Raw genomic sequence first — 18,110 nt, forward strand, 5'->3', positions numbered from 1 at the left:
ATGAAAATATTCATATCTAGACACGTATTAATAGATGCTTACATTTTTTAAACAACTTAACATCATTTAACTTTCAGTGTAGAATGCAGATCAAATATATTCAATTATTTATTGTGAAATCAAACTTGGCATTGCCAAAACAAGGTCTTGGCAGGCATGGAATATATCTACTTGGCAGGACGCAACTGAATTTTTTGCGCCATGGCTTTATGGATTTGCCAGCCGTGATTCCATTTCTTTGAGCTGTGAATTTCTTATCTTGGCCATGAAAAACCATTTATGAGCTGCAAACTTAGTTACAAAGTCCATGCACATCTTACCCCAAATATCTAATAATTTTACCCTAAAAACAGTCAAACAGTAAAACTAATATTTGTCTTCACTTAAGACAGCTTAAGTGGCAACAGAACACATGATAATGCAGTCTGACAGAGATTTCATACCTACTGAAATTATATGATATTAGAGCCGCGATATTTCAGACAAAAATAGGACTTTTCCAGACTAGGCCTGGGTTTTGACACTATTGACACTTGACAGTAGGATTCTAGAGTATCTATATTGTTGGGAAAACTCACAAAAAATCCTACTTTTTCCTGAATCTGAAATATGTAGGGCCTACATATTTCAGGAGAAAGTAGAATTTTTTTGTGAATGTAGGCTGTAATTTGTAAATGCCTGTGGCTGTAAAGCCTGTAATATCATATCATTTCAGTAGGTAGCTACTGTACTAGCTATAGGCCCTAATGCTAATTCGCCCTATAGGCTATAGCTAGCCTAAGCTAGGTAGGTATAAAATCTCGCGACTCTAATGTAATGTATTTTCGTTCCATTTTTATACTTATGTACTTCAGTACCACACTCCCACCGCCGTCAAAATATCTTGCATAATAAGCTTTTCGTTTGCTCTTGCATAGGACAGGATGTAGCCTAGCTAGCCTACGGACTTTACGCTAACAACTTCCTGCATTATAACTGCGTAATTTCTATAACAAAAACGTAAAGTCGTGAACACTGAACAGTATATTATTAAAGCTTAATTGCCTCTAAAGTGAAGACAAAATTGTTGTTGCTGATTCTAGATTAAAATTAGAGATTTTGGGGAAACACTAGCACGGGACTTCGCAAATGAGCATACGGCTCATAAATGTTTTTTCATTAACATTAACATTGTGTCGTCGGCGCTGAAGAGCAAGGCTGATGTGGCTTGTCGCCGATTCTTGCACTTTTCGTGACTTCATGGCCTGGATATGATATTCAAGGCTCAAATAAATGGAACCACGGCTAGCAGATCTATAAAATCACGGCTCAAAAAATTCAGTCGCGGTTCTGAGAGTAAATGATTTCCTCACGAGTAAGTAAATAAATGAATAACTGCAGTTAGGTCTTTTAATAATAATTTATCCACTAATATACTGCCATAATTTTGAAATCTCAATATTATCCTAATAATGATATCATGTTCAATACGCCGTAAATGACGTCACACAGTCCTTTTAATGCTTATTGTAAATATGGCAGAGGAACTTAATAAAATCTGCGCAGCCAGCCTCACCGTGGCATCGCACGGATTGGGCTTATGTCACTTTAGCATCTTCCAGTTTTTAGGTATTACCAAAATTTATGTTGATTTATATCAAAATACGTATATAAGTAGTCACACTGGCCACTGACCGACTTGTCACACTGTAAAGTGTAAAGTAACGGTTAAAAATGAAATTCATCTGCTCGTACACAGACGTTCAGCACGCTAGCTTGCCAGCAAGTTCGTATCTTATCGCTTTGACAGCGGTTTGATAAAATACGTTTCTGTTCTGTCCCACTTGCTTCTTATGCGAATGACGCGGATGTTAGCTCAAAGGAAGAGTGATAACACATGAACGATTTTGTCCAGGAAATCATCAGCAGACATGTAAGAAATTTCACGTAATGATTATTATTAGACACTATAGAAGGAAATGATTATAAGATGATTTTAGCTTATATTAAATTTATCTGGAAATATTGCTAATACATAAGAACTGAAGATCTTTCAGACACTTTTTCAGCTAGGTAGAATTTTTCGGCTCCAAGGTTCAGTGAACCTAGAATATCTCCCAAACTAATGAATAAAGATCGCTGAAACTTTGCACATGTGTTACACAGGACCTAACGGTGATTGTTAGATCGTGATCATTTGTTCGATTTCAGGTTATACGGTTATACGGTCAAAAATTCGCAGTGAGCCTAATATCTCTTCTGTCGGTTATTAATGTTCCTCTCCCTAATTAGAATCCCATAGTTCCCGTCGCCTATGGTATAGTTTTTTTTTGCATTGTTACCGGTAGAGTGTCTAAAAATTCCTTACTTTTTAGGATTCAATATATTATTAGACCACTGCCACTATTAAACATATTCATTAACCACTCGCAGTGAAATAGTGCTTCTAATCACCAATTATTCATGTTAGTATTCAATAACGTCGTGACTGGCGTCCACCCTTATGTTATGTTAACGTCCGATCACAGATGTAAATATTGAAATTTGCAAATCCCCGCCATGCGATCACTACCCTGGACCTGCCGGTTCCTTTAACGCCAATGCGACCGTCAGAGATCTTATGAATGTTGTTATGAAATCATGTGAATTGCTGTATGCCTCGAACAAAGGCTAGTCAATTCAATATACCAGCAGTTTTCCCCTTTAATTCAGCAGGGAATCTTCAACCATTATTCGAAGAATGATTCAAGTAAAAATTGAAAATCAAAACATATATCTGGGCAGAGTGGCCCAGTGGTTACAATAGTACCAGGATTGGCGCAGAGAGGTGCGGGTTCGATCCCAGCTCTGTGCGCCAGTTTCTGATCAGAATCGGCAAGGAGGCCGGACGGTTAAGCAGAGCAAAACTGTAGCAGAGAGTTGCGAGTTCGAGACCGCAACAAGTTGTGGTTAAGAATCGGCCACAGGCCTACGGCCTAAGAAACGCTGAAACCGCTATTATTTTTTATTACAAATTTTAAATGTGATTATTCAAGTTCCAATAAAAGATAATCAGAACCATCTGTGAATTTTTCACGTTGCTAATTTGAATTTTTCTATCAAACTCATAGAAAATTCCTTTTCAAACATGTCTTCGAGCTATATTTCAATTTACAGCCTCATATTCTTCCTAGAAACCGAATTTAAGACATAGATCATAGATGCGGGTAAAGAATCATCAGGTCAATATAAGCGTTCATTCAAAAAGATATACGATGTAATAAGTTTGCTGCTAAAATTTCTACTGAATGAATATTCATGTTTTCAGTATCAATAAATAAAACGCGAGGAAATATCAATTTAATGTATAGGGTATAGTTTTCTAGTGAACCAAATTTAAATTATTTATCAAGCACATCAGTCCTACGAACTAATTATTTCGTCGATGTCTCAACATCTCCCATCAAAGTTCATGATGGCATCACAACGCCTGAGATCTTCCCATCTTTCGGGTATCCGAAGTAGGGGAAGTTTTCCACTGAAATTGTGTGTGCCGAGAGTCTGCAGCACGCGATGATGCCTTCATCCCCACAAGTCCCCTGATCCCCCACCAAATCCCCCTCGGGACAATCCTGTTTCCGTACGCACAATCCCCTGACCTCGACACACGAGTTCCCTCTCGGCTGCCTTTTGGCCACTCCCAGCGCCCCCGATGTCCTAACTTCCTTGCTTTCTTCAACAACATTCGGCTTTTCTGATGAACTGAAATCATGACTCAATGTGTTGGCGTCAGAAGATCTTTTCAGAATGAATTCTGCTTTATTAATCCTTTTCTGATGATAAGCTGGAGATTTCCTTTTCGTAATTAATCCTTGTGACCCGTCAGCGATGAGACTATCACCACTAGTGGAATCATGCTTGTCAAAATAGGTGTCTATCTTGCCAAGCATGCTCTTTTTCCGGCGAAAGTTTGACCCTTCTTCGCCAAAATTTATCTCATTCTCTCCGATACTCGTCTTGTTATCAGCTTCCACTTCAAGAAATTTGTCACGCATGCTGAACTTCACGGTCCTTTTCTTGGCCAGTCCCGTAGTGCAGCAAGTGACATCAGCTTGGTCGCCACACAGAAGCGGATTGTCCAAACGGGACTCGGGGGGACAAATGGAAGACCAGGTGCAAAAGGCTCCTTCCTGGTTACAGGCATCCACCTGTGGAATTTATGCAGCATGAAGGCTTTTGGAAAAACTAGCGTCATTCAATTTTATGATAATTAATAATAGCCATTTGGAATTTATAAATGAAAGAATCATTTTGTACACCTCTGAAGATAATCAAAATGACGACCTCTGTCTACTTCTAAAAAGATCTTCTCACTAAAGGGAAATGTTGGCACTATGATACAATTTTCAACTCAATCCAGATTAGACGAACTGATGCCCAACTGACACATCTAGTTTGGGTTGAGTTGGTTTATAACAAAAGAGTCAAAGACACCCACCTGAATAACAATTTCCTCGATCGACCGAGTTGGCTTACACTTTACAGCAAACGCTGTCATGAGCACCCACCTGAATAATATTTTCCTCGATCGACCGAGTTGGTTTACAACAAACGTTGTTCATGAGCACCCACCTGAATAACATTTTCCTCGATCGACCGAGTTGGTTTTCAGCAAACGTTGCCATGTTCACCCACCTGAATAACAATGCCCTCGATCGACCGAGTTGGTTTACAGCAAACGTTGCTATGTGCACCCACCTGAAGAACAATGTCCTCGATCGACCGAGTTGGTTTACAGCAAACGTTGCTATGTGCACCCACCTGAATAACAATGTCCTCGATCGACCGAGTTGGTTTACAGCAAACGTTGCCATGTGCACCCACCTGAATAACATTTTCCTCGATCGACCGAGTTGGTTTTCAGCAAACGTTTTCATAGGCACCCACCTGAATAACATTTTCCTCAAGCGGCCTGGTTGGTTTGCAACACACGGTGGACATCTGGTCGCCGCAGAGAGGCTCGAGGGCCTTGAGGTAGTGGTCGGTGGGGCAGTTGGAGGAAGAGGTGCATACGCCCCCCTTTTCCAGGCACTCTGGCATCTGAACCGTGAACGAGTTCTGCGATGGCAATAAATTGAGTTAATAAAGGCAATAAAAACATTTATGTTAATAATTTTATTCACATGAAGACAATAAACGCGAATAATATCAGTGGGTCGCCTAAAAGGGATGAATAATTAGGTTGTTATCGGACGTTATCTCATTGAATAAAATATGCTAGTCATTTACCTATAAAAACACGAAGCAACTGCTTGATATTTATCGACAACCTCATATGCTGTCATTGCATTTGTTATTCTCAAAATTATTGAATGCTGGACGTCGAGAATCAAAGTCTAATTGCTTAAAATTTTTAAAAGTTTCCCAAATTTCAAGATGATGAACTCTATTTTTGCTACTCTTGGACAAAACTTGCTGTTGTCGTGGTGAAAATGATCGAAAACGCAGTTTGCTTTGATGTTGTTGCTTAACTTATGCTAGTACAGTGATAATAGTTACAATGGTTGCATAACTGGTGGTAAGGATCATAATCTTTACTAACTTGATGATAGTAGTTACAATGGTTGCATAACTGGTGGTATGGATCATATAATCTTTACTAACCTGATGATAATAGATAGTCACTATGGTTGCATTATTGGTAGTAATGATTATAATCGTAACTAACCTAGCTGATGATAGTTACAATGGTTGCATAACTGGTAAGGATAATAATATTTACGAACTTGATGATAATAGTCACATTGTCAATGATTGCATAACTGCTGGTAATGACTAATCGTGATTAACCTGATGATAAAAATCCTAATCACTACTAGCCTCGTAGTGACCGTCCGCAGAGTCGGCCGCAGTGCGGTGAAATCTTTCGGGATTGAAGTGTTTGGCGGTAACGTCTGCGTAAGATGAAATTACTTACATTATTAAAAACAATTCAAATAATAAATAAAAAATAAGAATATAGCTCTACTTGAAAGCATGAATTTGGATAATGCAGAAGAACAATGACTGGTAGTAGGTAGTAAGCAATTTGCAAGGTACCGAATATATAGTGTGTGATTTATTGACTTTTTTCTCAGGACAAAGTATTCCTAAGTTGGGTAAGGAGAATTTTAAGCTCAGGGAAGCGAAATAATTCGATAGAAAAGGTGTTAGGAAATATTATATTTTTTAATAAGTAAATCTTTATTCTTTAATTAATTAAGGCAACATATATGATACCTTTAACAACAAGATTTTTTTCGGAATATTGTTTCCGTTTAACCATTTTTTTCAGGAATTCTCAATGGTTAAAGGAAAAGGAACAATCATGTGAAAAACCATTGGTACTTTTAATTTGATTTCATCAATGAATTGCATTAGTATTTCTAAACTCAATAGGAATTACGAATACTCTCACCATCATGCCATTTATCTTCAGAACAACTATTTGAGACAGCTATTTGATGAATAAAATACGTAAATCATGATAGAAATTCCGGAAATAAAAACGCGCGTCTCTCCCTAAAGTAAAGCAAAATTCCTAAAGTTTCAGATCATAAATTATTTAATTTATTTAATGGAATTCATTAACGCTACTGTAACTCACGTGTCGCAAGGCTGAGGCTGAATATGAGGATCACGAATGCCATCTTGTCTTCATACATTGTCAGCTAATTTAGTCTTCCCCTAAATAATATTAACACAATTTTAATTAAGTTCTACGATCTAAAAAGCGTTTAAAATCTTTGTCTTTGGCTACTAGGCTCTCGGTCAGTGTTGTTTATCTTTCTGCAAGCAAGATTGTGAACAATTATTTTGTATTCTGCTTCCGAGAAATATATATATAGCGTATTTATGTCGGGGCACTTATAGAAGAAAAATTGGACGACATAATTCGACAATCATAAACAACCTACAAATGTTTAATAGTAGTAAAATAAAGACAGAAACTAATGGAAAAAATAAAGGCAATTCTATACAACCATCATCGGATATCAGTTTAATTTTTATCAGCTAGCTGGGCTTGAACCCGCAGTTAAGCGTGCCAATCTTGGGACTCTTAACAATGTTCAGCTACCTTGCGAATTTATTAACAATTGAGTGGAGACAAACATTTTTCGGAATTACTCCTTTACAGGAATAATTGAACTATGTTACTTGCCGCCACCTGGTGACATTGACAATGCAAAAACCTGCAAATAATAGCATGGAGCAGCTTTTTAACCCTCTACCGCCGTATGCCACNTGCAGTCATTTTGCGCTCACTAGAACGTATCCTTTTTGGGAAGTAGGCATGTGACAATATTGCTCCGGTAACTCATGTCAGGCGGTAGAGGGCTAAGAACGATCATTGTAATAACAGCCGTTTTTGGAGACATTCAACGCAAACAGCAAGAAAACTGAAGTTCAATCAAGAAAGTGAAATGGATAACTACTGACCAGCTGGAAAACTAAAAAGGCCATAATGAAACAGAGGACCCGCCTTCACCAAGCGTCTCTTTGACAGGACGGACGAGGTGACAGTGAAGAAAGGCTGGTGCCGCCGCTTGCCTTATATACTCTCCTGCATACAGCCTACCTACCTGCTGCTGGCGCCTCCTTCTCTTACTCCAGAAAGCAGGTGGATTTTCCGACGTCAATAGATAAGTCTTACCGAAATCGATACTCATAAGTAACAGATATTGCTTTATCAGAACCATCACGCTCATTATATTCCACATAGTGGCGGGTGATTTAATTAACGATAATTATCTTATTTGATCCCAAGGGGTTGTGAGTGATTTATTAATAATAATCATCTAATTTGATCCCACGTGGTGGTTGTCATTTATTAATAATAATCATCTAATTTGATCCCAAGGGATGGTGGATGATTTATTAATAATAATCATCTAATTTGATTCCACGTGGTGGTGGGTGATTTATTAGCAATAATCACGTAATTGATTCCAAGTGGCTGTGGTGATTCAGTAACACTAATAAAATAATTTGATCGCACATAGTGGTAATTGATTTAATTTTTGCGTTTGTTATTTATTAATATATTATTATTATTATTGTGCCACATTTATTAAGTTTATGCTTTAGTAACAATAAAAATCTAATTTGATCCTACGTGGTAGTGGTGATTTAGAAACATTAATCATCTAATTTGATCCAGCATACTAGTGGATGATTTGGGAATATAAATAAAGAAATTTCATTCGTAAAAGGACGAAAATTCTAAGCTCAGTAGGTTTACTAGTTTACTGATTATTTACTGATTAGGTTCAGTAATAATCAGGTTTACTGATTATTAACAATTTATTTTAAAAAGCCGCCCATTTAAAAATTTTGTGTATTCCTACAAAGTTGAGTCAATCTGCTTTGTTTTGATAACGACTTAACACCGAATATGTCTTTCCATACGTGCCATTGTAATGCAGCGTTTTTTGTTCGCTATATTGAATTTATTGACAACCTAGGCCTGTGTCAATGCAGAAAAAAATATAACTCAGTACTCACTGGAGTGAGAGACAGAGAGTGCATTTTCTCGTCGACGAAAACGTGAAGTCACGGACGGACAGACAGACGGATGGACTGACTGACAGACGGACATGACGAGCACAATAGCGCCTTTTTTCCATAAATGAGAAAATGCGCTAAAAAAGGCGATGTTGCTTATGATCAACATGACAGAGCCGAATAAGTTCAATGAAATTGGATTATTATATCGATTATTTTAAAGTACAAACATCTGTGTCAGTTGACTCGGTTGCCCAAATTTCTAGACCGTGATCCGTGAAACTTTAAAAGTGATCTCATAATTATTATTATGCATTCATTGTCTAAACCATGGTTGAAATAATACTTATGAATTATGAAATAATAATACTTAATAATAATAATAAATAATGTATTATTTCAACCATGGTCTAAACCATTGGGATTCTTGTAACTCTGCTAAATGAATTAATCAATATAGTTACTTCACTGTAACGTATATATGCTCTTTATGTTGAATTTTATTTCAGCCTATATGAGAAAGAGTGTTTTACATTTTAATTACTAATTGTGCATAATGATTTTGATTAATTTCACCAACAAATTTAATGAGGAAAACCTTGATGAATGTTTTTAATGAAGGAAACATCATTTTCACGCATCAATTAATCGAAATAAAACAAAGTCAAAACCTTTTTAACATAAGTAGGTAGTATCAGATAAGAATAATCAGAATGCGTACAAGTGCTCGATTAATTGAATTTCTATCTAGTTGTTATACCTGGCTGAATAAATATATCTCAATATTTAAGAATACGTCTTAATATATAATTAATAATCTAATATATTATAATACATCTTAATATTCAATAAATATATCTAATATATTATAATGCGTCTTAATATTTAATAAACATATCTTAATAATCAATAATACGTCTTAATCTAATAAAAACAGCCCCTATCCATAGGCCAGGAGACATATTCCTTGTAGCAAGTTATGTTGTTTCCGTGCCACACTATACATGATGGCCCCCCGATGCTGGCCCATACATAATAATAAATAATAACAATAATATCGGTTTCAGCGTTTATTAGGCCGTAGGCCTGTCGCCGATTCTTAACATCGCAGAACATTCACAGCATTTTACGGTCTCGAACTCGCAACTCACTGCTACAATTCTGCTATTCTTAACCGCCCGGCCTCCTCGCCGATTCTGACCAGAAACTGGCGCACAGAGCTGGGATCGAACCCGCGCTTCTCTGCGCCAATCTTGGTACTCTGAACTGTAACCACTGGGCCACCCTGCTCAGTGCTCGTATACATGCTCGTATATCCAGAGAATCCACCCGTTAATCCCTTATTAGGCGCTAAACGCCGCATTTCTAGCCATTTCAATTTTATAACTTGATCAGATTACGATTTGGCATATAGTCAGTATGAAGACATGTAATACAAATCTTTTATTATGGTATAAAATATGTCTGCAATCTAGAAAGGCTAATGTAATGCTGCCTTCGCTGGACGTACTTTAAAAGAATTTGTACATTACATTATGTGAAGAAAACGCTCGTACACAACTTCCATAGTAAAATGGTCAGTAAACTGAACATATTCGGCTCGAAGTTAACATGTTTTGAAATACACGAAGAAGAGGTTCTCAAGCGCCTGGTGGCTCAAAATCCCAACAAGTCATGTGGACCAGACGGCTTCCATCCCAGATTGCTCAAAGAATTAGCATCCGTTCTGGCCGGCCCATTGACAGTATTCTTTCAAAAAACCTTGAACGAAGGAACTTTGCCAGGCCCCACATGCTGGGCCCCACATGCTGGCCCCCACATGCTGGGCCCCACATGCTCGTATATCCAGAGAGAATCCATCCTTTAATCCAAGTCTCGGGCAAATTCACGGCCGGACTCGCGGCTTGTCCCCACTTTCAGTGATAATGGAATGAATTTGGAGACCGGCCGCGAGACCGGTCGTAAATTTGTCCGAGACGTCATTAATCCCTTATTGGGCGCTAAACGCAGCATTTTTTGCCATTTCAATTTTATAACTACAGGCCACTACGTGTACTTAGACCGCTACGTGTACTTAGACCGCTACGTGTATTTAGACCGCAACATGTACTTAGGCCGCTACGTGTATTTAGGCCGCTACATGTACTTAGACCGCTACTTGTAATTAGGCCGCTACTTGTACTTAGGGCCGCTACTTGTATATACGCCGCTACATGTACTTAAACCGCTACTTGTACTTAGGCCGCTACGTGTACTTAGGCCGCTACTTGTACTTAGGCCGCTACGTGTACTTAGGCCGCTACATGTACTTCGGCCGCTAGGTGCAATTTGGCCACTACGTGTACTTTCGTCGCTACTTGTACCTAGGCCGCTACGTGTACTTAGGCCGCTACGTGTACCTATGCCGCTACGTGCAGTTAGGCCGTTACGTGTACATGGACCGCTACGTGCACATAAGATGAAGCGTGTTTCCTTGGGCCGCTAAGCGTATTTAGACCGCTGCGTGTACTTAAAACGTTGCGTGTGCTTGGACCGCTACGGGTACTTGAAACGCTGCGTGTACTTAATTAGGCCATTACGTGTACTTAAACGAGTTATGAAAGTACGTTCACATTAAATCCACTTTATTAAAATATAATCAGAAACAATGATTTAATAGAAAATAACTGAAGTTAATTAATAACTAAGAGAACGATGGTATGTCTCTTGGACAGGAATAGTCGAGCGAGAGTCTAAGACAAACCCGTTAATGCTTCACTGCGATTAAAATAAAAAATGAGATTTAAAAATGGATGCCATGGTATCTTTTCCACGAAAAGTTTTTGATGCACGTACCCCGGTCTTAATTGGAGGTCCTATTATTATTCATAATTATGGATAATAATTATTATCCATAATTATAGATAATTATTATAATCCATAATGAAAGTCCTATTATCATCCATAGTTTCTATAGCGTTCTGGAAAATCTATTGATACACGTAACTCCTTGCTTAAGAATTTAAAAGCAGTAAAAACGCCAGTAAATTCACCATATCTTCATTGATCAGTTTTCGGATGTCAGTTCCATCATCATTTCAGAAAATGTGTAGAATACTAGTACAATCAGAAGAGAAAATTTAAATTTCCACGAAACAGATTTAAGCGTTATAATAGCGAGAACACTTCAACGAACATAAAAACCCGTACTACGTGTACTTAGAACGCTGCGTGGACTTAGACCGCTACGTGTACTTAAAACGCTGCGTCGACTTAGACCGCTACGTGTACTTAGAACGCTGCGTGGACTTAGACCGTTACATGTACTTAGATCTTAGTACTTAGACCGCTACATGTCAATCAATTAGCTGCTTGTATTTAAACTGTCAGTTCTACATCATTACAGAAAATTTATAGAATACTAGTACAATCAGAAGTGAAAATCTAAATTTCCACGAAACAGATAAAAGCGTTATAATAGCGAGAACACTTCAACGAACATAAAAACCCGTTTGTTTAAAATTTTAAGTTCGATGTGTTAGTACCTAATAAAATCAAACGTTTGAGGTAACATTTTCAGGCCATCAGCTGAGTTACACGTATCAATAATTGAAGTAAATGCAAGAGTAACATATGTTTTACCTGAAATATGTTTTTTTCCGCTCAGCGTTCTCATACACAAAGTTTGGCTGTGAACAACAAGAATTATTTCAATGCTTGCATTCATTTATAAAATTAATTTAGTTGAGTAAAATTGATCGTAGCAATGATTGTCTTACATGGGTAACGTGTTGGTCATACACGAGTTGTTTATTTCAACCCAATAACAACAAGGTTTGGATATTAATTAATAATCTAGTGCTTACTCCTTGGTCATTTTATCCATTCCCATCCTTTCTTGTGCCTATTTATTTTTCGCTTGCTATTAATCTTATGTTTGACGCAACGAACCAGACGCCATGATAAATGCTTCGTAGAATAAGTATAATAACAATAATTTTCAAATGAAAGGCAATTCACTTTGTTTTTCCATTTAATGCAACAGTAAATAATGCCATCAAGCAGGGAACTTATACACTATACCTTAAGAAGATAAAACCTGGGTATCTTGAACGTCCAAAGAAATACAGCAGTATTAGCTTTTATATAACGTTTAACAATTTGAGGATAAATTTGTTATTCTACGAAGGCCATTTATAAGAAAAGCTTAGTCAAAGAATAAATGATTTCATGTGCATAGAAAAAGAACTTAACCAAAACTTGTGTAGTAAAAACGGAACAGACTTCTCTGATATTTTAATGTGGATTTTTTTATTTCAGATTGATATTAATTTCCGTGGCCCGCTCCGTAGGTGCGGACGCGGCACGCTAGTTCCGCCGTCTAGGTGCGGACGCAGCACGCTAGCTCCGCCGTCTAGGTGCGGACGTAGCACGCTAGCTCCGCCGTCTAGGTGCGGACGTAGCACGCTAGCTCCGCCGTCTAGGTGCGGACGCAGCACGCTAGCTCCGCCGTCTAGGTGCGGACGCAGCACGCTAGTTCTTCTTTGTCACACTCCGCGTCCAAGAAGACCGGCGCGTGACGACCGCCGCCGCACTCGCCCCTGGGCAGACATTCTCCCCCACGCGCGTGGCATACATTCGGCACTAGAAATTAGGGGACATTTTAGTCCTAAGCAATTATTGATAACTGGAAATTATTAAGCAAATATTTATAACTGGAAATTATTTAGCAAATATTTATTACTGGAAATTATTAAACGAATATATATAATTGGAAATTATTTAGCAAATATTAAAAACTGAAAATTGCTAAACAAATATTTATAACTTGGAATTATTAAGCAAATATTTATAACTGGAAATTATTTAGCAAATATTTATAACTGGAAATAATTAAAGATATATTTTTTACTGGAAATTATTCAGCAAATATTTATAACCAGGAATTATTACGTCTTCAGTACTGGATTTTATGAAACCTAGAATAGTTGAAATTAATGAGCATTAAGTACCAGAGATTATGAAGCTTTTTCTATTAGAAATGATCACGCCTTCAGTACTGGATATTATGAAGCCTTCAGTTATGGAAATTACAAAAATTTCATCACTTATATAATGAAGCAAAGTAGTTTATTTCAAGTCAAGTTTTAATTCTATGAGAACAATTTGGCTAGCAAATAGCGATCAAAGTGAGATGAGTGAGGTAGCGAAAAACATCGGAAAAACATTTCTAGTTACTATAGGAAGTTTTCTCATAATATTACAATAATATTCCTAACAATTAAAGGCTTACTAAACAAATTATGACGAAAAATTAAGTCAAAGGCATTAATATATTCTTGATGCTCCATACCCTTAAAGACACTCGAATTTTCAAACCCTTTTTTTCTTATCTCATTGAATAACTTGAATTTTAGTGTGAATTCTGGATAAGTGAAGACATACATCAAGGGTCGCTACAAAATTACAGAAAAAAAGTATTGTAGCAAAATATATATCCATGCAAAATGTTAAGTGCGGTGGAAATGGGTAATAATTGTATTTATATTCTATAAGTGATTTTATTTTTCATATACTTTCTTAATACTCTGATATGATGAAGAATAAAATGAATATACTCGTCCTGGTGTTAGTTTTAAATTGTGACCAATTTTGTGACCAATTTCATAGGATTTTTTTTAATAATTTTAAATAGTAACCGATTTTGTGACCAATTCTATTGTGACCATATTTAAATAGTGACCAATTTTGCGACCAATTTTAAATAGTGACCAATTTTGTGTCCTACTGCAACTCTGACTAGTTTTTTTCCGGGGCGATCGTGGGAGTAAACAAACTTTGGTTAAAAGAACATTTGCCTCTCCTAACGAAATCTTTCACGTGAATAATTATGACTAAATTAAAAATTCACGTACACTTTTCACAGCAGACTATGTCAGGTGCAGACCCACACAGCCCAGAGTCTTCATAACTCTGCAGACAGTGCATGCTCTGCGTGCAGACTCCGCCTAGTGCCATGCAGCGCTCAGCGTTCTCATACACGAAGTTTGGCTGTGTGGAACAAGAATTCTTTTAGTGCTTTTTTGATGTTTAAAATTAATTTATTTTTTAACTATGCAAAAAAAATTAGAAAGAGCTCAGTTGAACAAAAATTTCCATTATTATTGAGTAAAAAAGTTGTCAAGGGACCATGAATAAATCGAAGTTTGGCTATGAAGAACAAGAATCACTTTACTGCTTTCATTCATACATATAAAAGTAATTTATTTCTCAACTCTGCAAAAAAATTAGATAGAGTTGAACAAAAATTTTCAATTTCATTCATTTTTAAAAATAATTTAGTTTACAACTCTGCAAAAAATTTAGAAAGGTCAGTTGAATACAATTTTTCATTATTATCGAATAAATAAGTTGTCAAGGCGACTATGAATAAATTGTTGAACAAAACTAATATAAAGTGTGACAAGCTTCAAAGGTGTGAGAGAAATGCGTTAGCTGATAGAAGAAAGAAAAGCTATTCCTGTTTTATTTAAGACAAATATTTCATTTAATTAAAAGGATTAATATTATATAATATTGGCCAGTGTCGTAAATCTACAATTCATAATATTTTGTTTGTTGAAAATATAATTTTCAAATTCAAAAACCAGAAAACTTTTCATCTGGATCATAACGAAATTAACAGTAACGATCGTATTTCTGAGAATGTAAGCGATATTTTTTGATATATTATAAGGAAAATATTATGTTAAATGAACTGAAGTACGTGAAAATTAAAGAGATACATTAAATATTATTGTAACATAAAGTGTACAGACTCTTTTTTGAAATTGCAAGTCGTTGTCCAGCTCGTTGCCAGTCATGAAGTGTTCTCCGAGAATCCCTGTGAAGTTGAAAGTTTTTAAAATTATATTCCATCAATATATTAGAATTATACTCTGTTAATATATAGAAATTGTATTAGTTTAATTTTTTATAATGATATTACCTTAATATATTATAATTATTGCATAATATTAATATATTGTAACGATATTACGTTACATATTATAATTATGTGATGTTAACATATTATATTACGTCATTCTGTTAATTACATATATTATTATATATTTATTATTATTGTTATTTAATAGTGGAGTAAGATGTGAATATAATTTTTTATTATTTCAACGTTGCGGAATATTAGTGATATTTTTATTTGGCGAAAGGAAACAATATACAAATTGACAATGAGATCAGCAATGGCATCAACGTCAGTAAAAACAACAGTCGTTTGAACACCGTTTTAACATGATTGTGACAATAAATAAAACAGGCAAGAATGATAATAAAATGTACCTGTTATTTGTAATAAAATAACAGGTAATATAAAATAAAATAAAAAATCAAATAAAAATAACAGGTAAAATAAAATAACAGGTTAATAACAGTAATATAGTAAAATGTACCTGTTATTTGGAATGAAATAACAGGTAATATAAAAATGAAATAAAAAATTCAATAAAAATAGTAGGTAATATAAATTAACAGGTTAATAACAACAAGATAATATTATTTACCTGCTATTTTTAATATATAACAAGTAATATAAATAACTGGTTAAATAATAAGATAATAACATTCACCTGTTATTTTTAATAAATAACAGGTAATATAAAATATCAGGTTAATAACGATAATATAATAAAATGCACCTGTTGACAGCAGCGTCAGCACCAGCACGGCGAGGACTGGGGCAGCCATAATGTCAGCGCAGTCGTGGAGCGGACGTCAGGAGTTTGTAATGGCAGGAATAAACCTGTAATAATTAATTTTAATTCATATTTTTAGGTAAACGAAAAAAATCAAATATGGGTGCACAATATGTGAATATTAAAAATAATATGCAAGACCAATTGTGAACGATTAGTTATAAATCATTTTCAATTAGAGTAGAAAAGCTATTAAATACATTTTTTAGATAAACGAACGAAATGAAATATGGGTGCGAGATTTGTGAATATTTGTAACAATATTCAAACCCAATTACTGAACGAATATTCTAGAAATGGTTTTATATTAGAATAGCAAGACTATTAATGATGAATATTAATATATAATACTTAATATATTGCAAATAGAAGTGCTGGACTATCACAACCCAACTTACCTTGAAGACGCTTGTCGAGAAACCGAGCTAGAGGGATGATGGACTCCGTATTTATACGCTAACCATACGACCTGAAACAACAGGTGCTTCTCACAAGATCAAATGTTCCTTTCCTGGCCTATGGATATTATTATGATGTGGTTGATAAGCTGATCTATGACAGGGAGTTCATAAATAGCGAGGAAAACAAAAGTTATGCGGGCTTAGAAGGTGCAGTGCCCCCTGAATCTTATGTATAGATAAAAAAAGTTGTCTTCTTATACGCAAAACATTTGTATGAATATTTGCGATGAGTACTTTTATGCAGGTAATTATACATGAGACTTGTTGTTGTATTGCTGCAGTCGCGCTAAAGTGCAGCGTTCATGTTTCTTACTCAGAGACATGCAATCGATTGACGACGCCATTTTTAGCGCATTTTATCATTTATGCAAAAAAGACGCTATTGTGCTCGCCATGTCCGTCTGTCCGTCTGTCTGTCTGTCCGTCCGTGACTTCACGTTTTCGTCGACGAGAAAATGCGCTCCCTGTCACTCACTGCAGTGAGTACTGAGTTATATTTTTTATCTTTTCGCCTAATTTTATTCCACTTACTCATGTTAAGCTAATGTGGTTGTATGTAATTTCTGAACTACTCACAATTTTTTCTACATTTCATTTAAAATCCTCAATAACATACTCTATAATATAAAACTCAGGCTCTGTAACATAAAGCGCTCTTCCTTAACATAGAATCTCGACGATTTTCTGATGAAACTAACGAATCTCTTACAAAAATCTGTAGGTCTGTTATCGTCCTGCAATATACGTAGGCAAAAATCTGTAGGTCTGTTATCGTCCTGCAATATAGCTAAACGTAGGCAAAAAATGTATATGTGGTGCTAAAATCGCGGAATCGCTGATTCTATGGAATCGGCAGCCAGTTTGCCTAATATGTAGAATCAGCATTTTGTTGCTGAATCAGAAAATCGGACGTTAGAGTTAAATCAGTTAAAAATTATTAGAGTAATTAGAGTTTTTATTTTATTTATTAGTTTAAAGTTTTTTTAGAGCATTTATAAATTAGAGTTAAATAGATCGGCAGTTAGAGTTAGAAAATATTAGGTCAAGTTCGGTCAAGTTGCTCTATATTTAAATATATAAAGAAAAAAGAAGTTGTCTGACTGAAATAACCCCAGATTCCTAAAGTATAGAAATGATGATTCCACAGATTCAGCAAACTGGCTGCCGATTCCATGGAATCGGCAATTCCGTTATTTCGGCAAGACATATATAAAACATGAGTAATAAATAATTTCAATTTGTATCACACGTGATCTTTTTGAAATAAATTTCACATGTTTAATTTATTTTGTTGACTTGTAGAGAATGATTCTTTAAATTTTGTATTAATAATTATTTTAAAATAGGATTAATGAATAATTTCATTTAGTATCACCTGCGATCTTTTTTGAAATAAATTTCAAATTTTCTAGTT

At 35.7% G+C, this 18,110-nt stretch overlaps 2 protein-coding genes across 2 annotated transcripts; both read right to left on the bottom strand.

Annotated features, from left to right (window-relative positions):
• Positions 1 to 3,200: 3,200 nt before the first annotated feature.
• LOC108671397 lies at positions 3,201 to 7,492 on the bottom strand. The gene is made up of 5 exons (XM_018158944.2): positions 7,438 to 7,492; positions 6,605 to 6,786; positions 5,839 to 5,912; positions 4,906 to 5,076; positions 3,201 to 4,166 (listed from the first exon to the last, which is right to left on the bottom strand). Exons 2-5 carry the CDS (start codon positions 6,660 to 6,662, stop codon positions 3,429 to 3,431), a joined length of 1,041 nt encoding a protein of 346 aa, XP_018014433.1. The 5' UTR covers positions 6,663 to 6,786; positions 7,438 to 7,492; the 3' UTR covers positions 3,201 to 3,428.
• A 4,994-nt stretch (positions 7,493 to 12,486) lies between these two features.
• LOC108671396 lies at positions 12,487 to 16,655 on the bottom strand. Its single transcript, XM_018158943.1, has 5 exons — positions 16,634 to 16,655; positions 16,179 to 16,282; positions 15,300 to 15,364; positions 14,397 to 14,532; positions 12,487 to 13,125 (listed from the first exon to the last, which is right to left on the bottom strand). The coding sequence occupies exons 2-5, from the start codon at positions 16,225 to 16,227 to the stop codon at positions 12,995 to 12,997; spliced, it is 381 nt and encodes a 126-aa protein (XP_018014432.1). The 5' UTR covers positions 16,228 to 16,282; positions 16,634 to 16,655; the 3' UTR covers positions 12,487 to 12,994.
• Positions 16,656 to 18,110: the final 1,455 nt, after the last annotated feature.

This window comes from Hyalella azteca, unplaced genomic scaffold (genome assembly GCF_000764305.2).
Source record: "Hyalella azteca isolate HAZT.00-mixed unplaced genomic scaffold, Hazt_2.0.2 contig17143, whole genome shotgun sequence".
Classification (NCBI taxonomy): Eukaryota; Metazoa; Arthropoda; class Malacostraca; order Amphipoda; family Hyalellidae; genus Hyalella; species Hyalella azteca.

Coding starts and splice junctions, on each gene's coding strand:
- LOC108671396 (XM_018158943.1), bottom strand. CDS start 16,227: ATGGCTGCCCCAGTCCTCGCCGTGCTGGTGCTGACGCTGCTGTCAACA. Junction 14,533..15,299: donor ACTTGCAATTTCAAAAAAGA/GTCTGTACACTT, acceptor TGTTCCACACAG/CCAAACTTCGTGTATGAGAA. Junction 13,126..14,396: donor CATAGTCTGCTGTGAAAAGT/GTACGTGAATTT, acceptor CCTAATTTCTAG/TGCCGAATGTATGCCACGCG.
- LOC108671397 (XM_018158944.2), bottom strand. CDS start 6,662: ATGTATGAAGACAAGATGGCATTCGTGATCCTCATATTCAGCCTCAGC. Junction 5,077..5,838: donor CTGCGGACGGTCACTACGAG/GCTAGTAGTGAT, acceptor TTGCCATCGCAG/AACTCGTTCACGGTTCAGAT. Junction 4,167..4,905: donor TTGAGGAAAATGTTATTCAG/GTGGGTGCCTAT, acceptor TAAATTCCACAG/GTGGATGCCTGTAACCAGGA.